The following is a 21,494-nucleotide window of genomic DNA, read 5'->3' on the forward strand; positions in this document are numbered from 1 at the left end:
GGATGTGCGACGGAAATTTCCGTCGCAAATACTAATTTCATTTATTTTGTTATTTTCGATGAAAATTTTCAAATTTTCGCTGTTTTTATTTCGTTTTGCGACGGAAATTTCCGTCGCAAATACTAATTTCATTTATTTCGTTATTTTCGATGAAATGTATGTATGTATGTATGTATGTATGTATGTATGTATGTATGTATGTATGTATGTGTGTGTGTGAATGTGTATATATATGTGTGAATGTATATGTGTGTGTTTATATATGTGTATAAGTGAATGTGTATATATGTGTGAATGTGTATGTGTGTGTTTATGTATGTGTATGTGTATATATGTGAATGTGAATATGTATGTGTATGTATATATGATTGTATGTGTATATGAATATATGTGTATATGTGTGTGTTTATGTGTATGTGTATGTGTTTGTGAAATGTATATGTGTATGAGTATTTATGTATGTGTATATGTGTATATGTGTGAATGTGTATGTGTGTTTGTGTATATATGAGTATGTGTATATGAAAATATATGTGTATATATATGTATGTATGTGTATATATATTTGTATGTGTGTAATGTTTGTGTATGAATGTATGTGTATATAGGTGTATGTGTATGTGAAAATGTATATATGTACGTGTATATATAGTATATAATTTGTTTATATTTTAAAAAAAAAATTTTTAAACATTTGCGACGGAATGCGACGGAAAAAATTCCGTCGCAATTTGCGACGGAATTATCTGTCACTTTCCGTCGCAAAACGCAGATTTCTTCCGTCGTAAAAATACGACGGATTAACGACCGTTATACGTTTGCAACAGTGCTATAGCGACGGAAATAAGTCCGTCGCATTCCGTCGCAAATTCTTAATTGCGACGGATTTCCTTTGTATCTGCGACGGATTTTTCCGTCGTTATATAACTGTTTTTTTGTAGTGAATGATAAAGAATATTTTTGTTATTCAAAATATTACATAACCACATATATATTATTCCTAAGAACATTCCAATACATAATAATAACTTAGTCTAAAATAGAATAAATAGTTTGTAAAATTCAAGGAACAAAATCTTCTTAACACGTCATGTTCTTCGAATACTTGGTGTGATATTATTTCACACTACGCTATTGTTTTTGTTTAATAAATAGTATATTATATTGCATCACTTAGAGTACATTATTTTCACGAATGGATAAGAGACGTCGATTTCGTATGCGATGAAATAAACATTCATCGGTTGTGTCATATTCTCTCGCTTGGGATTTTTGGAGCAACGAAACACGTTATGGATATTCTCCTCAAAGGCCGTAAGACGATATAACAGATATACAAATATATATATGTATATAATTATTACTCATAAAATGTTATCAAAAAAAATATTATTCATAAAACTAACTAATATTTTGTCTAACTTCAAATTATAACCAAAGATTGAGTGTTCAATCAGTAAAAAAGAGAGAGCAAAGCTCTTTCCCAAACAGGGTTCGAGTCCTTGTTTGGGAAATTACATTATGGATTTATCTAGTATTCTGAAACATGTAGTCGGGTTAAATACGCAGTTCATTTTGAGCTCAATCATCTGATTCATTTTCAAACGAGACAGAAAAAATGTTGGATCAACTCGGTTAGTCAAATTTTTGAACTAAACGAGTCGTTTCGTAAACCAAAAATAAATATAATATCATTTATTTCTATTATAAAAAATATAAAATAAAATGATGTTTTAATTTAAATATTTAAATATTAAATTTAAATACATAAAAGAAATTATATATCTATAATTAATAAAAAATAAAATTAAGTATTAATTTTCTATTATATATATAATACAAATAAAAATAAAAGAATATATAATTTTAAAAAAAGTTAACTCAATTCGCCAGTTTGTTTTCAAACGATAGCTCAATTCGCTAAATATATATATATATATATATATATATAGATAGATAGATTCAAGCACATCAAAACGAACCAAAACATCAATCGATGGAATGTAAATGAACATCAAACAATATTCAGTAGAATTCCAAACAATCTGAAGAACATGAGACAAACGCCACAAAACACAACAACGAATGGGGAGAAGACAAAAACCAAACTAATGTATGATCTAACTGCTGTTACTCCCAATGAAACGGGAATGTCTGTGAAGCAGATACAGATTCATTCCCCGACCCGTCAGAGCCTGCAGCCGCCGCCGCGGCAGCAGCAGGGTTCTCGAAAATTCCCGAGCCGCCGAATAAAATGTTATCCATCGGCTCAGAGGTCAAGAACGGCAACGGCTGAACCACAAGAGGGACTGATCTCGGCTGCTGCTGAACGTTTTCGTGAGTGCGGTGACCTAGGCGGGCGAGGTCGGGAGATAGCGTCTGGTGCGAGGAAGAGGATGACAGAAGAGAGAGAGCACAATCCGAGTCACGGATGCAACTCGTCAATCTCTCACACAACATAGTTGTCCGGTTATGGCTGCTGCTGCTGCTGCTTAGGTTATCGTGTCCTTGCAAGAACGGGAATCGCTTCTCTGATGCTTTGTAGCTGCTGCTCGGGGACGAGATCGGGAATATTATGCCTGGCTTTGCAGCGGAAGGAACGCTCGGGTGATTCCCGTAACCCGAACTGTTGGCCACAGCGCCTAAAACGCCGCTACCGCTCCAGTTAGGACTTGCTACTGATGAAGTTGGGAACATATGTGAGCTAGAGAACTGCAGAAACTTGGTACCTGAAACAACGAATCGGTAACTCAACGGAAAATCCAAGAAATTACTATTCAAAAAATCTTAACATGGTATCGAATACATTCATATTATCGATGGAAAATCCAAGAGATTATTTAAAGATCTTGGCATGTTATCAGAGCCTAATGTTTTCTGAATCCTCTCCTAGCAATGACTGATGCGTCAAGAAGCTAGCTGGGAAACCGGGTTTCATTTTTACCTTGGAAACTCGTCAAGAAACTCGTGGGACGGGCAACGGGGTCGGGCTGAGGCTTCCTTCTTCTACGGTTATGCCCGTCAAGGCGTTTCCTACAGCTCCTCTTCCCTTCATCAAACTCTTCAAGGGAATGAAACCTACATACCGAAAAGCATTGCGAGTTATCCATATGCAATTGAATTCGACACAAGTTCATCTAATCGTACTAAGAACTCGACAACTTAAGAGAAACCGCATTCCGAAATCATGTCAAAACCTGCTACATTGTTGGCAAAACCTCTGTTTCAGACCATTGATCGTAACCACGGGAGTCTTGGAATGAACCTCGCAGACCTTATGCCTCCTATGATACTCCCTGCAGTTACTAAGGTCAGAATCGCAGCCGTCCACGAGGCAGAACGGCGTCTGATTCCCGTTGCCGTTACCGCTCCCTCGCGCCCTCTTCAACGATCCCGAACTCATCGAAGACTCTGCTTTCGCCACTGCGCTGCCCATCAATGGCACTGTGCTGTCATAACCTGAAGCTGAAACAGAGAAGTTTCCTACATTTCCAAGTTTCAGATCAAACGAGAACTCTCCTCTCCTCTGCGACCCGAACGAGATGGATTCGCCGAGTTGCGGCACATCGGGGACGGGTTCTTGATCGAATTCGGATAGATAACCGGAGCTTGGCTTGTTGAAGTTCCAATCCATTCAACTCTGCCTTCTCTCTCCTCTGTCTCTTCAGACCTTCGCTACAGCTTCCTCACAATGAACAAACAAACAAAGATTTCAAGATTCTTCCTTTTCGAATTCGGTAATCACAGGGACACCAAAGACAACAGCAGGATGTGACCCATGAATCAAAAAACCGATTGGACAAAAGATTTCAGGACTAAATCCCTGTCCGGAGCTGAAAAATCACAACTTTGACGCTTGGTAAGAAGAAACACGGATGTAGTTGGAGAGTACAAAGCAGACTTATACTACAAAAACCTTACATGAAACACAAACTGGTAACCGGAGAATTCAATGGAAGAGGATAAATACAAAAGCTATATATATATGGTTTCACTGAATAAATACTAAAACGGTTGGGTGCAAGGAGCAGCAGAACCAGAAAGGATCCTGCAAGATTGGAGGAAGAAACAAAAGAACAAGGAAAAAGACTACACCAAGGAAAAAGAGCAAGCAAGAAACACAGGAAATATAAAAGCAATAAATACAACTTGCAGTTTTGGGTTCATAAAAAGAAGCAATTACTCTTTGGCTCTCACTCCATTTCACAAAAAAAAAAAAAAAACTTACCCTCATGGCATAGTAACACAAGAAAGACTCATGAGTACAAGAAATCAATAGAAACTATGTATGAATTTATAAGAAGAAAAAAAGTTATGGAAGGATAAGGGAGTTCACCAATAAATCTCATGCGCCTATGCAGCAGAAGAAGCTACTCCACAAGAAAAAGGCAAATTAATACCAAAAAAAAAAGTACACATCAACAAGGGGAGGAGGAAAAGGGAAATGGGTCAAGGGAAAGATGACAGTGTGGTTACTGCAAGGTGACTCAGAGAGAGAGAGAGAGAGAGAGAGAGAGAGATGGTGATAATGATGTTTCTAAGTAGAGAAATGGTTTGATTAGTTTAATAGTTTCTTGTTTTCCAAATTTAGGGTTTGGTTGATATCTTTTTAGAGAGAGAGAGAGTGGAGAAAGGGACAGCTGTGTTGTTGTGTTTTTGTGTTCCTGCGTAACTTTTGTTTTTTTTTTTCACCTTGTGTCTGGCTATTTCGGTGAACATTTATTTATTTTTTTAATTAAATTTTTTATAAGCACGTCATCATCACAATAATAATTATTAATTTGGTGTAGGATGATTTGGGCCAACAAGGCATGTGAGTGTTGTGTTTCACATTCCACAACATACCTTCCCCTCTCTCTCTCTCTCTCTCTCTCTCTCTCTCTCTAAAGCACCCTTTATTTGACCCAACAAAACAAGTGATTTTTGTTTTCTCGCAAAGAAAATATATTATTATTTTCCTTTTTTCATAAATTATATATGGATATATTCAGAAAAAAAATAAAAATAAAGAAATTCGTTAAATTTTAAGATTATGGTGAAAACATTTGCCAATACAACAATATGAAGTTAGAACTTAAAAGAGATAAATTTGATATTTCTAAGACTCTGTTTTTATCATCAATTATTGCATTATAAATATATATATATATATATATATATATATCAAATGATTTATATATCTATAACACACGATTAACAATTAAAATAAATAATTAAGATATCAATTTGTCCTTGACATAAGGTTGCGTTGAAGGATTCATTACGGAAATTAAAATCAAAATTTTATATAATTTTTTTTTATCGAATTTCAAATTGAATTCAAACACACACACACACACGAGGAGAGGATATCACTTGGCCATTTTCAAAATCTTATTATTGAAACTTGCGACGACCCTATTTATGAAATTTTTATTTGAAGTGGCAATAAATTCAATATTAAATATATGGAAGGACACATCCAAGTGGTTACCAGGCTTTTCCTGTAAAAAGGTAAACTTTTTATATTTATTTATTGAATATTATGATGGTAATATTTTATTGTTTATAGTCATACAATTGTATTTTACATTATTAAAATTTCTTTTTATTCAAAAAAAAAGTTTAGATGATTGTAGAATCATATGTAACCATAAAATGACACCGGAATTGGGTGCCTACGAAAAAATAATAAAATGGGTTGGAATTTCAACCAAAAAAATTAGATAACTAATTTTTAGTTTATTTAAATTATATTCTCAAACCAAATAGTCCTGTGATCACGTCCCAGATTTATAAGAATTATATAAATTTTGGGTTTAAATAATATAAAAATTATTAGGATTATAACAGAGAAGAATTCAACTGATATGGTAAAACCGTAAAAGAGATGATTAGTAAATTGTCTTTAAAACCCCTAATAATATGTATTTACTATCTGAATAAATAAGAATTTCAATTTAACAAAACAAAGAAAAAAACAAAGTCCTGTCTATTTATTTATGTTTTTGGACTTTTGAATATTTATGAAAATTGAAGGTATAATAATAATAATAATAATAAATGTGGCAGTGGTTGTTTAATTTTCTATAAAGTTTTTCATAATATATGATCAATCATCATACTCCAAATTTATAAAAGGAAATATGTCTGGCTACATTAGAAATAGAAATTTTCGACAAAATTACGCTCTTTATAGACCAAAGAAAAATATTTTTGGATCTGAAAAGATATAAAAACAACGCAAAAATAATGAAGAAGTTTGAAAGTAGAAATTGTCGCTATATAATTTATTTTCATAAATTCCACAAAAATTGTAATTTAGTTTTTTCAGTCAACTGTTATATGGTTTGAGCACATAAATCCAAAGGTCGACTAAATTTATTACCGCGCGGTCCACGACACCAATATAATAATTATAGCAAGAAATTTGGATGAGTGACCCACAAAGAAAATTCGAATGAAAAAGGTTATAGTTATTTTCATTTTAGTTACTCGAACTTTGTTTTAATTATTAGATATTTTTAGTTTTATTTTGATTATTTTTATATTAAAGTAATTTAAAACATATTATATATTCATCGAATATGAATTTGAATTCAAATTCAATTAATTTATTTTAAAATTTATGTTAATTGAATACGAACTTATGTATCATATTTAAATATAACAGTTAACCAAAAAATATATAACTAACTATTACTGTTATCGACTTTATACAATTTTTATATATCGAAAATAAATTAGTTATATGTAAATTACAATAAAAAAAATACTCATAAAAACTTCTATATATACCGAAAAAATTTAATATTCATAAATTTATAAGATAATACTAAGATAAATCTACACGTTAAAATTTTATAAAATAATATATATATATATATATATATATTGTGTAATTAATTTAAGCTCGAATTAAAATTAAGACCGTCACAAAACTATTGCTAAATGATTATGTATAAATCTGGTTCGCAATTGTAAAACAATATGTGAGACTGACATAGATAATACCTAAATATTTATATAAACTATATTAATCATAACGTACACATATATTCTAAAGTAGAAATATAGTTTAAACACGGAAATATTGCTTCAATATATATTTATATGATTGTATTAAAGTTTAAAATAAATCATCAAATGAAATTTATATTTCCTAATAAATCCAATCAAACAAAATTAAATAATTTTAATAAAGAATAAATAATACTTGCAACAATGTTTTTTTTCTTCTAAATCCATCTTATACAAGATACAAGAAATTAGTTAACCTACGAAATTGAGGTTGAAAATAAGAAGAAAATATCTCTATCAGTCTAAATCTCTAACCATATAATTCATTTCTCTAAAAGATTATATTTTTTTCAAAAAAGATTGCATTAATTTATTTAAAAAAAAATAAGAAAAATAATATTTTTCTACACAAATTTAAACCCTTTAATATACGTATTTTTTATTTGACAAAAAACTACATTTTAATTCAAAATTTTCTAAATATCTACACAAATTGCTAAAATTAACAGTAATTACATGCATAATCATTATTTTTCGTTAAAATTTTTCGGATTCTGTTAACTAATGCATTAGTTAGACAATTACTATAACTACCATAGACTTCAGTACATTAATTAACAGAATCCGAACAAATTTAACGAAAATGATTATTATATATCTAATTATTATTAATTTTAACAATTCATATAAATATTTAGAAAATTTTAAATTTAAATATAATTTATTGTCGAATTGTATAAAAATATTAAATTCGTATAGAAAAATGTTATTTTTCAACAAAAAAAAAATACAGAGTAAACATCAAAGTTGCATACTGGTTCAAAAGAAAGCCACCTGTCTCCAATAGCAATTATATAAATGGTCTACCCCTTGTGTGGTCCATCTCTGTGTGTATATATATATATATATATTATGGTCTAATGCAACCTTAAATTCGTTCGTGTGGTCCATATTCTTGAATGGCTTAGTGCACCAATCATTATTAGTTCCTAATTATTCCTAGTCACCTGTTGTTAATAATTTATAATTACCTATTTAGTACAATTTATTGACATCGATAACTTATTATATATATATATATATATATATATATATATATTAAATAGAGGTCGCTTGGGATAATTTTTGAACTTGCTATTCTAGTAAAAGCATTTAGGAGGACATGATCACATCTTTAAAGGTTCAAAGGATATTATATAATATTAAATTTTGAACTATTGAAAATTTGTATTTTGAAGGCGTGGATATTTACAGAAAAGGAAGCTTTTCATCAATTTTTATCATAGCTATTAACGTTATTAAATTGAAAATTTTGGAAGGTTTTGTTTTTGTCAAATCATAAATTCATAATCATCATTATGTTTTTCTAAAGATGGGTAATTGGAGTTTTAGGATCCAAGCGAAACTAAGCCCATCAAGATTCCCAACCCTCAATGATAAACTAAGTCAAAGAATCCATCTAACATTAAATATATATATATATATATGGCATCTACTTTAAAAATATCTCCCACTATTTGTAATCAAACCCTAAATTTTAGAACCAGTTTCCCTAAAACATGTTCTTTTACATTTGTATATATATTTCCTTTTATCGTAGTATTTCAAGGAAATCAAATGAAATTTTTTCACGATTTTGGAGCCAATTGAACCAACAATCATTGAAAGAAAGTACGAAAATTCTTGAGTTATATATTAATAATTTTTTACGCTACTACCAAAAAAAAAGGAAAACAAAATATACGCATGGATAATTATGTCTTATTGAGAATACTAATAATCCGATTAAAAAACAAACAAAAAATAAATAATTGAATTGTATTTAGGCCATACAAACGAATATTGATGTTAGATAAATTAATTTAAATAATTAAGATTAATCTTATAAAATCTAATATTACTCATCTAAATTTATGCGATACATACATATATGTGAATATTATTTTATATTATATATTTTCAATATGATAGGAGATGGCAAAATGAGTTCGGCTCGTGAGCTGGCTCGCGGTTGGTTCGTTTTTTATCGAGTTGGGTTGAAAAAATAAAAGACCAAATAAAAACGGGCCGAACGAGCCAGTTCACGACGAGTCTAAGCTCATCTGGACTAACTCAATCGGCTCCCGAGCTGGCTCACGAGCTGACATTAAAAAAAATCACGAGCTGACATTAAAAAAATATTAGGGTTTCATACTTTAGTTTCTTCACTTCTTCAGTTTATATAGCAAATTAGAATTTATGATATCTTGATGTTGGTGTCTATTTTTTGTTATATTTTAATGTTGTTGGTGTATAGCACGTTTTATGTTGATGTTAATGTATATTTTTTGTTATATTTTGATGTTGTTGGTGTATTACATTTTTTATGTTGGTTTGATTTTGTTAATTTTTCTTAATTTAGATATAGTTTTATAGATTGTTATGTTAAATATTTTATATTACGATTGAATGACTTCAAAATATTGTTTTGTATTCTTTAAATTATTAATTTTTATGTAATTTTTTAAAAAATTGGATAATTAGATAAAAACGAGTTGACTCGGAGCTCGGACAATTTGGTTTGGGTCAGAGTTTTTCTAGCTCGTAAAAAAATGGGCCGCCCGGGCTGAACCAAAAATGAGCTGGTTCGAGACGAGCCGGTCCGGACCGGTCCGAGTCAGCCCGATTTACATCACTAGACTATTCGGGTTTCAATTTGGATTCGGTTTGGATATATTCGGATTCAATTCTTTCGGTTTTAAAAAATTATAACCGTTCATTTTTATATTGAATTTGGCTCGGTTTAGTTTGAAAATATTTAATTCGGGTTATATTCTATTATAACAAAAATACTCATTTCTTAAAAAAAAATTATAGATTTTTCGGTTATTTTTTACTTCATTCGATTCGTATTCAGATTCAATTTTAAAAATGATAACCATTAGATTTTTTTATCAAATTCAATTCGATTACAATTATATCTTATCCTATTCGAATAAATTCAGTTATTGGCTTATAAACCAAAACAAGCCACCCATTATACCTTGGGTTTGGGCTAATGATGATATTTCTCAACATTGAGGGTTATATTTATAAAAAGAGAAAAAAATGAGGGGATTCTGTCTAAACGTTGTATGCTGAGGGTTATAATTGTAATTTCTCGGAAACAAGAGGCCTTTTTCTTTAAAAGAAATTCTGCGACTAACTTTGGAGTTGGAGTGGGCAGTGCGTCAGTGTCACGAGGACCAATCAGTCATTTTAATAAATCCCTGATATAAGACCGACACGTGTCCCTTTCCCACGCCAGTCAGATTCTTTCCGGGCCTAATTGAAGTCTACGTGGGCCCGACGCTATATTTAAGATCTCGTTGTCGGCACCTTTTACTGGAATAAAAATAAATAAAATAAATTCTAAAATTTGAAACTTAGATTTTAAGATTTATTATGTGGAATATATGATTTTGAATTTAAGATTGATTTAAAATTTAGTATTTGATATTTAATTTAAAATTTAGGATTATAAATTAGATATAGTAAAATAATAAGAAACCATAGAATTAAAATTATCAAATGTTCAAACGTAATTAATAGAAAATTAGGCTAAACTTATAGGATGATGTAAAAATTAATGAAAAAAGCATCTATTTTCTTTGTGTATTAAAGTGTTACACAAAATTATCAGTCAATTAAAATGTATTATTTTTAGACCATAGAAATTTATACTACTCAACAGTTGGAAACTATATATATCTAAATGAAGGGATAATATATAAGTAAAAATTAAATTTATGAGATAAAATCATAAAAAATTACGAAATATTAACATATATTATTAGTTGTGGAGTACAAATTCTGTTGTTTTTTTTTTAATTTCCAAAAGTTCAAACGTAATAATATGTCTCTAGTTAGAATACATTTTTGTTGTTTAGTAGTAATTAGTTTAGTCGTCAAAATTTATATGCCGTAACAGAAATTACTAATTTAATGAATATATCGAATTAAATAATAACATGGTTTTGATTTTAAAAATAAAATAAAATAAAAAACCGTATGTGATTTCACTTTATTTCATTTTTAATTATTTTATTTTTTCTATTATATTGGAATTTCTAATATTTATATGCATATTACAATTTTTATATATTTTAACTATAGTTTGTATATAATTTTTAGTATATTTTTGTGAAAATTTGTTTTAAAATTTAGATTCAGTTATGTGTCAATATCCGAAAATTATCTCGCATACTCGATTTTCGAGTACTTAAACAAAACGAATACAAGTTTGGATAGTATTTTATGAAAAGTTCAGATTTAGATTCGATTTCTGAGTAACTCTAAAATTCCGGGTACCCAATATGTAGCCAATCCTAATGAGTATATTTGATCTCGGTCAAGTAAACATGTTTTATGATGAAAAACGGTGCATAGTCACTAGGAATATATATATATATATATATATATATATATGATTATTATATATGCAAATGGAAATATATTACATAAAGAAGTATTCATTGAGGGGGAGGAACCGAAACATACACGTCCAAACAATCGTAGAGTAAGCAAAACTTCTTTTTTTTTTATAACGGAGGATCCCTATCTGCTACCCTTCGGGCGTGCTGATTAGGTAAACTTCTGGCTCGGGAGCCGCCTTTGTATATGGATCATATAAACCTAGAAATCACCTCCATCCCACCAGTTAGGAATCGAACACTCAATCTCAAGGTAAAGTTATCTTCTACTCCAACATTGACCACTCGTTCACGATCGTCCACGATCTGTTGGGTAGGGTAAGCAAAACTTATTTGGACTTCATTGGTTTTGATCTAAATATTTAAAACATAACCAAACTTATAATAACTATTTGGATCAAATCTTATCTACATTTATATACGATAGGAAAACTTAATTCTGAAATAATTTAATTCAAAACTCAAAATTTATATCTCTCGTAGATTTTTTTTTTTTGTGTTATGTTTTTCAATCGGCTTCTTTTCTTTTTCTTTCCATATCATCGTATGTTTTTTAATATATTGGTTCATATATGGTAGCGAGCGAGATTTCTGGAACTTATCAGTTACTAATTAATTTATTGTGAATTTATCAGCTATAAATTTACTTTTATTTCCCACCCATTTATTAGATGTATTAATTAGGAGGATGGTATTTAATCGCTCATTTCAAACTCTACAACAATTCAAAAATTCAAAATCGCATATAAAAAATAATTATAATAATAACAATTAACGAGATATTAAAAGATTTTCCCCATAATTATGCAATCTTATAAAGATTTACCATCAAAGAAAAAGATCTGGAAGGAAAGGGAAAAACAAAAACAAAAATGAAAGATAGAGAGGAAGAAGATCATCCACACAGGAGACTGAAGCAACTCTTCAGCGACCTCGAGCAAGAGTGGGACGCCATGAAAACAGCCAAGAAAAGCTCCGTTTCAGATTCATCGATCACTGTCGCCATGGACCAGGCTCTCCGGTTTCTCGTTAACTCTCCGAGAAAGCTCATGCTTTGTCTCCAACAAGACAGACCCACCAGTCCTGAGCCGATGGAATCGCCCTTCATCAGGAGAAAACTACTCTTCGATGATAGTGATAAGGATAATGGTGAGAGCAGGGTGACATCAGCGTTATGCGACGATGACGACAGCAGAAGAATCGGGCCATTTCCGCGGGTTTCGAATGACTCGTCTTGGACGTCTTCGAATGTCTTGTGGGTTGGTGTTTGTTTCGCGGTTCTTTTAGTTTTGGCCGTGTTGATGAATGGATATGATCGGTCTGTAACCAAACAGACGATCACTCTGGTTCCTACTTGAAGAGACATTTCTGAGATTAGAGACATTTAATTCTTTTATCAATATTGGCGGACGCCCCTAATATTATTACTTATTAGAATTGATTTATATAAATTAGCACAAATTAATTTTATGTGATCATTAGAATATAAAACTTGTTATATCCATTTGGTTTAATGTGGGTCGGCTTAGTTTTAATATTTACTCGAATATACAAAGCTCCATGATATGAAAATCCTAAATCACAATTGGGCACAAATAATGTCGGTCTAACATTTAATGGAATCTGCATGTGATTATACCAAGGACGTTCTTTCATTTGAACAAGTACAAAATCCGTAGAATTCTATGTAACAAAATTTGCAAATAACCCATAGAAAAACCAAGATTGATTGATTCAATTGGTAAAAGCCGGAGTAAAACTTCTTTGCAATCCAAATTCGAGTCTCCACTTGAAGAGCAATATTTACATAGATTTTTTCAATTTCCTGAGAAATATAATTGAATCGACCGTATAAAAACTCAAGCTCAAGGAAGATATCAAGTTTTTCAAACCAACATTGAATATCCTAATGAAGATTAATATAAATGGACATATCCGAGATAGGTTCGATTTCGAAAATACCTAAAAAATGTACGTACATACCTCTTTATCTAAATCTACGTACAAAACATTCATCTAATATACGTCCGATATTTGATACTCGATTTTGCGATCATTATTAAATATCTTTGAAATATGAGAGAATTCACTTGACAAAGAATTTGTTTATTATAGAAATTTTGGCGTCAAAATTTAAAAATCGTCCAATATCATATGTGTTATATATTACTTATATATTTGTTATTTGTTTGAAGGAAACAAAGTCCTTTGCGAAAAGAAAAAATCCTTCGCGATTTCTTCGCCATCATTCATCTAATTAAGAGGATAAGACCCAAAAATATTGATTTGTTATTAGTTTTAGGATTTGTCTGTCAATATATATATGTATTTACAAGTGTGTGTGTATATATCAGTTCATTGATTTTGAGAAACTTTAAAGAAACTTCATACGAACTATATGCAGCCCACTTTTAATTACTTTGAACGTGCTAGAAACATATAATTAATCCCTTAATAATGTTTACTTTTTCACATCAGGCGAATTAATTTATAATCCAGCTAGCCATTTAATTAAGGCTTTAAACCATACCGTAAAATATTATCTTATGCTCTTCTTTTATATTTCCATAAAAAAAAACTGAACGGCGGATAGAAAATGGTCACCAAATCAGATTTTGGGTTTTGTAAAACAAAAAAGAAATAGAAAAAAAAGCAGTTAATAATTATAAAAAAAAAGGGTTCTCCCACCACATGGTCACAAAAGATAATTAAGTAAAATACACGTAAGCATACGATTAAATTAATCCATAGAGATAGAAAAGAATTATTCAATTACATCTTGTTATATGCATGCATTATATAAACTCGAGTCATCTATAAACCGTTTCATGTCTCGAATCAGAAAAATTCTTAAGCCCTAAGTTTCCTTCACCAAAAGGGAAAGCCCCACAAACATATCGCGATGAAGAAATCAAGAACCCGTCATCATAAGAAGCCCTTTCGCCATCGTCTCTATCGTCTGTTCTTGTACATTCTCGTCATAGTTTCTTGCGTTGTATTATCTCTGAACCCATTTCCCCTTCTCAAATTTCTCGCGGGTTTTGCCTTGCACGTCCCTAGGGTTTTCGCTTCTCTTCTAAAAACGAAACTTTTGTTCGTCATCACCAACGTTATAGTGATTGCCCTAGTTCGGGAGTCGAAGTTGTTCCGGTCGAAACCTTCCTCTCCATCAAGCGGCTCTTGTGACTCGCCGTCCGATGAACCCGATAAGCCATTTAAGGCGGATCTGCAAGAGGGTATCAAGAAGACAGATCTTGATGGTGGTGAAAGGACGAGGGAAAGCTTCCACGAGAGAAAGAAGCTCAGCCCGCTGCCAATGGAGGAACTAAACAAGAGGGCTGATGATCTGATTTCTAGGATAAATAGGCAGAGGAGGCTTGAAGCTTGGCTGTTATAGTGTAGTACATCGCATATAATATATATATATGTGGCAAAAAAAAACGAATAAAAGAAAAAAAATAAACTCAAGTATGAAAAAATAGAGTTATCTTGGTGGGAAAACAAAGAGGTGGAATTTTTTTTTAACCATCTTTCTGTAGTCATAGATTAAGTTCGATTTCTCATATTCTAATTAACGCCCGAATTATTACCAAAGTGATTGAGATACGTGGTTGTGATAAGTTAACAAATATTGAATACAATGTGATAATACTTGTTACGTATATACATATACGTATACATATTTATACATACAGATACATAAATATATACACGTGTATATATGTATGTGCATTTAGGTATGTCTATGTAACAATTTATGGGCTCATTTAAGTCGACAAAGTTTACGGCCTCAAGTAGTTTTCATGGGCCTAACTTCGAGCCCGACAGGTTATCAGCGATTTTAGTAGGCACAGTAAGAAATGGTTTTCATTTTCCATTTTTTTTTATTTCAAAAAAAAAAATCAATTGATTTTTTTTTGTTTGAAATTAAAAAAAAAAAATCATTTTGATTTTGACTTGAACGAACTTTTCAATTTTCTGAATCAAAATGGTCCCCCGGAAGGATTCTGAATTTTATGACAGAAATATAAACATATTATTACATTTCACAGATCATTATATATTTTTATTTCTTTTGACTTTTCCATATATTTCGTAAGTTAAATAACATTGAAATATATTTTTTTTATATAAAGTACACATACATGTAATTGTATTATATTCCTTATAAAATAAAGTGTTTCGGTACATTTTCATTTTTTTTAATATGTTAAAGTTTGCATGCTCGATATGGGACGTAATACAAATACGTGAAAAAAGACAAAATAACTTTTAAGCCGCACATCTCTTGTCCCCCAACATGCTCGACCCCCCTTTGCCCATTTCTCAAATTATTTTCAGCAAACCAAGAAATCACAAATTCTGAATTTTTAAATTAAAAAAGATGAAACAAGAAAATCTTTTTAAAATAAAAAATAAAAGAAAGGGGAACCCTATCTCGAATGGCATGTGAGGCATAAGGAATCTCATGGACACAACATAACCCTTTATGTGTAGTCAAATGGATACATAATGGTTTCCACTATTAGTGCTTTCTGTATTAATATTTTTGTGTGTGTATGTATGTGTGTATATATATATATATATATGCCATTAGGACATTAATGGCAAGTGTATGTTGTTAATTGCTTGTTGTATAGGATATGTATAGCATGCTTATCCATAGACGTGGATTATCTACACACATAGCTGTAATTATTTAAAATTAATTTAATTTTATGTATCTTTTTAACAAACATAAATTTATATACAAATAAAAAAATTAGTTTAAGTTATTAATTTTATATTTTTAAAATTTATAGAAAAGTTTAACTTGACAAAATTGAGTTGAAACCAAATAAAAAAAATGTGCCGTTAAATTTTTTTGGGATTTTTTAAATCTCTATGTACAAATTACAATACAGCGATACATGGTGAATACATCTGTCCATTATTATCAACTGATTTGAACGAAACAAAAAAAAAAAACCCTAAAATTCATTGCTTTCAGTTATTATATAAAGCCTCTTAATTTCTAAAATTAGCCCCAAATTAAAACAGGAGAGTAGGTTAAATTAAAGACACACAATTAAAGTGTAAATATAAATAATAACCAAAAACGCCTTGACCACCGACGCATTTATTGAATTACAAAAATACCCCTGGCACCGACGTGTTATTACATCAGGGTACAGGCATTTGGGTTCTCGTCGCTGAAGATCTGAGGCGGATACGCGTGCATATTCTCCATCGTGTACCTCGGCGGATGATAACTATAATAATATTCGTTCCTCTTCGTCTCCACCACTTTTCCGGCCTCCTCCGCCGTAGATCCGCCACCTTCCGCCGCCGGCTTGGCCTCTCCGCCGCCGTCGGAGGAATCTTTGGCTTGATCTTCTTGCTTTGTCGTCTCTTCTTGTTTCTTTCCGTCCGTTTTCTTCTTCTCGTCCTCTTTCTCTTTGGTCTCTTTGTCTTTTTCCGGCGGCGGATCTTGCTTGACCACGGCGGCGTGTTTGCCGGTTCTTCTGTATATGTCTTCGACCAACTTCGCCGGAGAGAAAACTCCTCTGACGCTCACCTGTGACGCCTTGTAATCTGGCTCCGCACTCTCCACTCCTGCAAAATATTTTAAAGTGTATTATTTATTTACTTGTTGTAGAAAAATATTTTATCACCAATCCAGTTTCCTTGATACTATATATTATTATCACCCTGTTATTAATTAGAAACATGCGACAAAACTTACAGCAATTGACTCACTTGCTTATGAATTATGAATATATATATATATATATATATATCATGTGTAATACGCAAATCCAATTAATTGCGGAGCTATGGTATTTCATGAAATGGCAAAAGCCAAGTCAAAGAAGAAAAATTTTACCCCAAAAAAAATGTTAAACCAAGAATTAAATAAATGTTTTTTTTTTGGAAAAACAACTCGTTATATAAGGAAAAAACGCGAAATTTAGATAAATTTCACCAGTAGGAGGGGCGCAATTAACTTTCTAATTATCAAAATTAACTTTCTAATTATAAATATATATATATATATATATATATATATATAATGTGTTTTTGGAGCAGTAAGATTCTTTGCAAATCCGAGGAGTGGTACAAAAGGATTTGACCTCGTTGGACCGCCCATCTTAACCAAATCTTAAATAAATCTTGGATTTCCAAAACACTATTCTTTTTCCCCAAAAACAAGGTTGGTGAAAGCAATTATTTTTGGGCGCCAATTAAGATCATTAATTACCATGCTTTATTGAAAAAGTAATACAAATAACTGTAAAATAAAACGTGGAGCTAAATTCAATCTAAAAACTTTTAGTCAATCACATTAGACTAAATCTAAAACTAAAAACAAAATCAGATTATCTAAATTCAAATATATAAAAACAATAGAAAAATGAATTTCAAAACGAATTTTTTTAAAAAAAATTAAATATTTGTTTTCAAATACTCAAAATTTTTATCCCAAAAATAAAAGAATCGACCAAGACATATTAATATTTTATCTGTTTGCGCTTCTGAGGAGGAAAAAGTACCGATGAGGAAAAAATGAAAGAGGGAATAAAATAATACGAAATTAGGGAAAATCCAAAGTTTGATAATTCCATATACAAATGATGAAACCATGTACGTATTTTTTCAGATTCAAGAGTCACGCATAATTTTTTTTATAAAAAAAAAACATATGATAGATAACAACAACTCACTCATCAATGAAAAATGATGCTGGGGATGTTATTATTTTTTCTATATGAAAAGTGAAAAAGAACAAACCTTTCATTCTCATGATTCTCTTTTGGATCTCCATGGCACATGCTTCACAATGCATGTGAACTCTCAACACCACTGTCACTACCTATGGCCCAATCCCCCAAACAAACAAAAAATGTGATTAGAAAATGTTGGGGTTCTGTTCATTTCAATTTCAAAGCATTTGGAATTAGGGTTTTGATTTTCATGGCACATGCAAAAAATGATCGATACCTCATCCTTTTTCTCCTCGGCTTTAGGTTTCTCGTCTCCGGTGGACTTCTCCTTCGGTTCCTCGGCCGGTTTCGGCTCCGGGATCGGAGAAAGAAGCTCCACTTGACGGTTGCTCTTCCTCTGCAATCTCTCCAACACCTTCAATGGATCTGCTTTGTCTCCTTTCACAATGACCTTACTAGTTCTACAATCCGTCATTACATCATCAACCCCTGTCCATTTTACACGTTTGTTTTGTCGGAATGTCTACAAAACCGGGGCTGTAAAGTTCATACAAAACCCACAAATCTCGGAATTGGATTAGGGTTTCTAATCACTATGAATTCTTGTTTCCAACTCTCATTCTATAACTTAACAAAGATTTGGTCATGACCCATTAGACGAAACCCATCAATGAACCACCCAATCGAAGCAAAACGTACGACTGCAAGACTTGTGAATGACAAAATCTCAGTGGATTTTTTTCCTGTACGTACGTACCTTCGAATCCTTTTAGACACCGACGAACTTTTTTGGCGCAGCCTTCGCAGTGCATGTAAATCTTAAGAACAATCTCCTGAGGCTTCTTCTCCTCTTCCTTCGGATCTTTCTCCGGTGACTTCTCTTCGGGTTTCTTGCCGGATTCTTCTCCTTCTTCCGATTTCTTCTCCTCCATTTTCTTCTCTTCCTGTGAACCGAAACCAAACACAGAAAGGAAAAGATTGATTTTTTTTTTTATCACTTCAAAGAAAAAAAGAATGAGATTGTTAACAAAGATGTTTGTAAATCAACGGACCTCTCCCATTGATTTTAGTGTCCCTGTGAAGCTTTAGTGGCTGAGACAAAGCTTTCTTCTGCAACTCTCTCTCTATGGACCATCAGATATGTAACGAAATTGCAGCTTTGGAGTACATTTATACACAGGACGGTCCAATTCATTATTGCCCATGAAATATTTTCAGAAAAAGTTCTTTAATTTTTGTTCCATCATTATTATTACTAAGTCTGTTTTCTATATTTAATATTTCAAAGTACAGTAAAATCAAAGAACTCCTTGAAAGTGGTTGCAGGCAGCGACCATTAGGGTTTGTTCTGTCAACTTTTTTTCTTTTGAATTTTTTGCAACTTTTTATTTTTTTTGAAATTTATGACATTGGCAGAGAGAGAGAGAGAGTGAGAGAGAGAGAGAGAGAGAGAGAGAGAGAGAGTCACATGCAAGTGTCTTTGCGTAAATTCTGTGCAGTACATGACGTGGATTTTTTTATAACGAGGAAAGTGCACAGGAGGGAGACAAAAAAAAAAGGTTAGAAAATCTTAAACTTGAGGACGATGATCATCATCATATGTATTAAATAAAAACAATGCATCAAAACTATATATTAAAATATTACAATACTAGTACGGTACTGCCCCTTTTAGTGGTGTCCCATATATGTCGTTGGTCTATATTTATGTTTATCTATTAGATTAGATTTGAATTCAAATTTTTGGGAAAAACAAAATAGAGTCTAACGTAATTAATTACGTTCGTATTGTATTAATTCATTCAACCACGTGCCTCTCCTTGATACTTAAAGTTTGTATTGAAAAGCGCTAGAAATGAGCATCACTATATATACATAGATACACACATATTCATGTAAATATGCATATTTGGAAGTCACTTGCAAATAAACATATATACAAAATATTCTAACTTATCCGAAAATCAATTATACGGTGGGTATTAGGGATGGATATATTTTTTTTTTTTGGTTGTTCTTCGGTTCGGTTATTTTAGAATTTAGTTTTTCCAATTTTTTATCCGTTTTTCAGTTCCATTTGGATTTTTATTTGAGTCTAGTTTTCGTTTAAAGAATATTCATTTTCGGTATAAATTTTTGTCAAATTTGATTAGAGTTTTGTTCGATTAATTTGATTTAAAAATAATATACGATCAATTTTTAGATATAATTCAATTCGAATTCAATTGTTGTTATTTAACTCGTTCTGGATTTAAATATTTTTTATGAAAATATAATATTCCTCTGTCTAATATAATAATCCCAGAATACTAAGATGAGTTCGGATCCATAGCAGTTGGGTTCGATTATACATTGTCATAGATTGTCCCAATCAAATTAATTCATTAATTATTTATTTGTTTACGAGTTTAGTTAATGGGTCAAAAACTTGTCGGAATTAGCTCGCACGCTTTGGCTATTACGGGAGAAAGCCGACGAAAGGAGGGGAGGGCTTATTCGGGTTTTAGTTTGGGATCGGATTCGATTATTTCGTTTTTGAAATAATTATAATTAACCGCTTAATTTTTATATTGAATTCGGTTCTCTTTGTTATGATATATTCGGTTCAATCATGATAATACTTATTTTAAATAAAAAATTTTGTTTTTTCGATTATCTTTTCGTTAGAATTTTTTTTAACAAAAACTAAAACAAGTCTATGGAATTCGGTAATATCCGGTTCACTTACGATGAAAATAATCATTTTTTTAAAATACGGTTTTTAGATATTTTTTATTCGGTTTGGTTTGAATTTAGATTTGATTCTATATCTAATTCGTTTCGATTATTATTATGTATTATTCGATTCCATTATTCAATTATTAACCAAATAAGCCATATCCATACCCATACGAAATCCAACACCAAGAAGAAATTTGGTTCTACAAATGCAATTATTTGTCATTCACCACAATTATCACAATATTCTAATCTCGGTTTTATTTTATATATATATAAGACATTTAGCTTGTTGGGTTGGGCTTAGGTACGCTACCACATGTATAAAAATTAAAGTAATTAATTGGTTTTGGGCTCAGACCATCTTACAAAACAAACGAACTCATAAGATAAATCCCAAATGCATGAAATTTGTCACAACCAAAAAATCTATATCACATTTCGTTCTTTCATACAACTATTTCAGACTTTTAAAATGTTGTTGAATTTCCTCTGAAATAATAATGATAACGTTAAAATACATATGGTATTTATATATTGAAACTTTTGAAAAATATAGATAATATTGAAAATTTAATATTTATTTTAAAATTTTATAATATATATATATATATATATATAT

General features: G+C 31.1%; 4 protein-coding genes across 5 annotated transcripts; 2 read left to right on the forward strand and 2 right to left on the reverse strand.

Moving 5' to 3' along the window:
• Nucleotides 1-1,971: 1,971 nt before the first annotated feature.
• Nucleotides 1,972-4,477, reverse strand: LOC104825022 (squamosa promoter-binding-like protein 13A). Of its 2 annotated transcripts, none has more exons than XM_010557257.2 (4): nt 4,337-4,477; nt 3,198-3,681; nt 2,945-3,078; nt 1,972-2,729 (listed from the first exon to the last, which is right to left on the reverse strand). In XM_010557257.2, exons 2-4 carry the CDS (start codon nt 3,632-3,634, stop codon nt 2,131-2,133), a joined length of 1,170 nt encoding a protein of 389 aa, XP_010555559.1. In that variant the 5' UTR covers nt 3,635-3,681; nt 4,337-4,477; the 3' UTR covers nt 1,972-2,130. The 2 variants fall into 2 exon arrangements, with proteins under 2 accessions (XP_010555559.1, XP_010555558.1); XM_010557256.1 differs by lacking the exon at nt 4,337-4,477 and adding an exon at nt 4,229-4,330.
• Nucleotides 4,478-12,149: 7,672 nt separating this feature from the next.
• Nucleotides 12,150-12,822, forward strand: LOC104825023. The gene has a single exon (XM_010557258.1). The coding sequence runs from the start codon at nt 12,323-12,325 to the stop codon at nt 12,806-12,808; it is 486 nt and encodes a 161-aa protein (XP_010555560.1). The 5' UTR covers nt 12,150-12,322; the 3' UTR covers nt 12,809-12,822.
• A 1,445-nt stretch (nt 12,823-14,267) lies between these two features.
• On the forward strand, nt 14,268-15,032 carry LOC104825024. Its single transcript, XM_010557259.2, has one exon. It carries the CDS (start codon nt 14,353-14,355, stop codon nt 14,845-14,847), a length of 495 nt encoding a protein of 164 aa, XP_010555561.1. The 5' UTR covers nt 14,268-14,352; the 3' UTR covers nt 14,848-15,032.
• A 1,449-nt stretch (nt 15,033-16,481) lies between these two features.
• On the reverse strand, nt 16,482-19,215 carry LOC104825025 (heavy metal-associated isoprenylated plant protein 3-like). The gene is made up of 5 exons (XM_010557260.2): nt 19,207-19,215; nt 18,912-19,098; nt 18,432-18,643; nt 18,222-18,303; nt 16,482-17,045 (listed from the first exon to the last, which is right to left on the reverse strand). Exons 1-5 carry the CDS (start codon nt 19,213-19,215, stop codon nt 16,609-16,611), a joined length of 927 nt encoding a protein of 308 aa, XP_010555562.1. The 3' UTR covers nt 16,482-16,608.
• Nucleotides 19,216-21,494: the final 2,279 nt, after the last annotated feature.

The sequence above is a fragment of the Tarenaya hassleriana genome, unplaced genomic scaffold (assembly GCF_000463585.1).
Source record: "Tarenaya hassleriana unplaced genomic scaffold, ASM46358v1 Cleome42, whole genome shotgun sequence".
Lineage (NCBI taxonomy): Eukaryota > Viridiplantae > Streptophyta > Magnoliopsida > Brassicales > Cleomaceae > Tarenaya > Tarenaya hassleriana.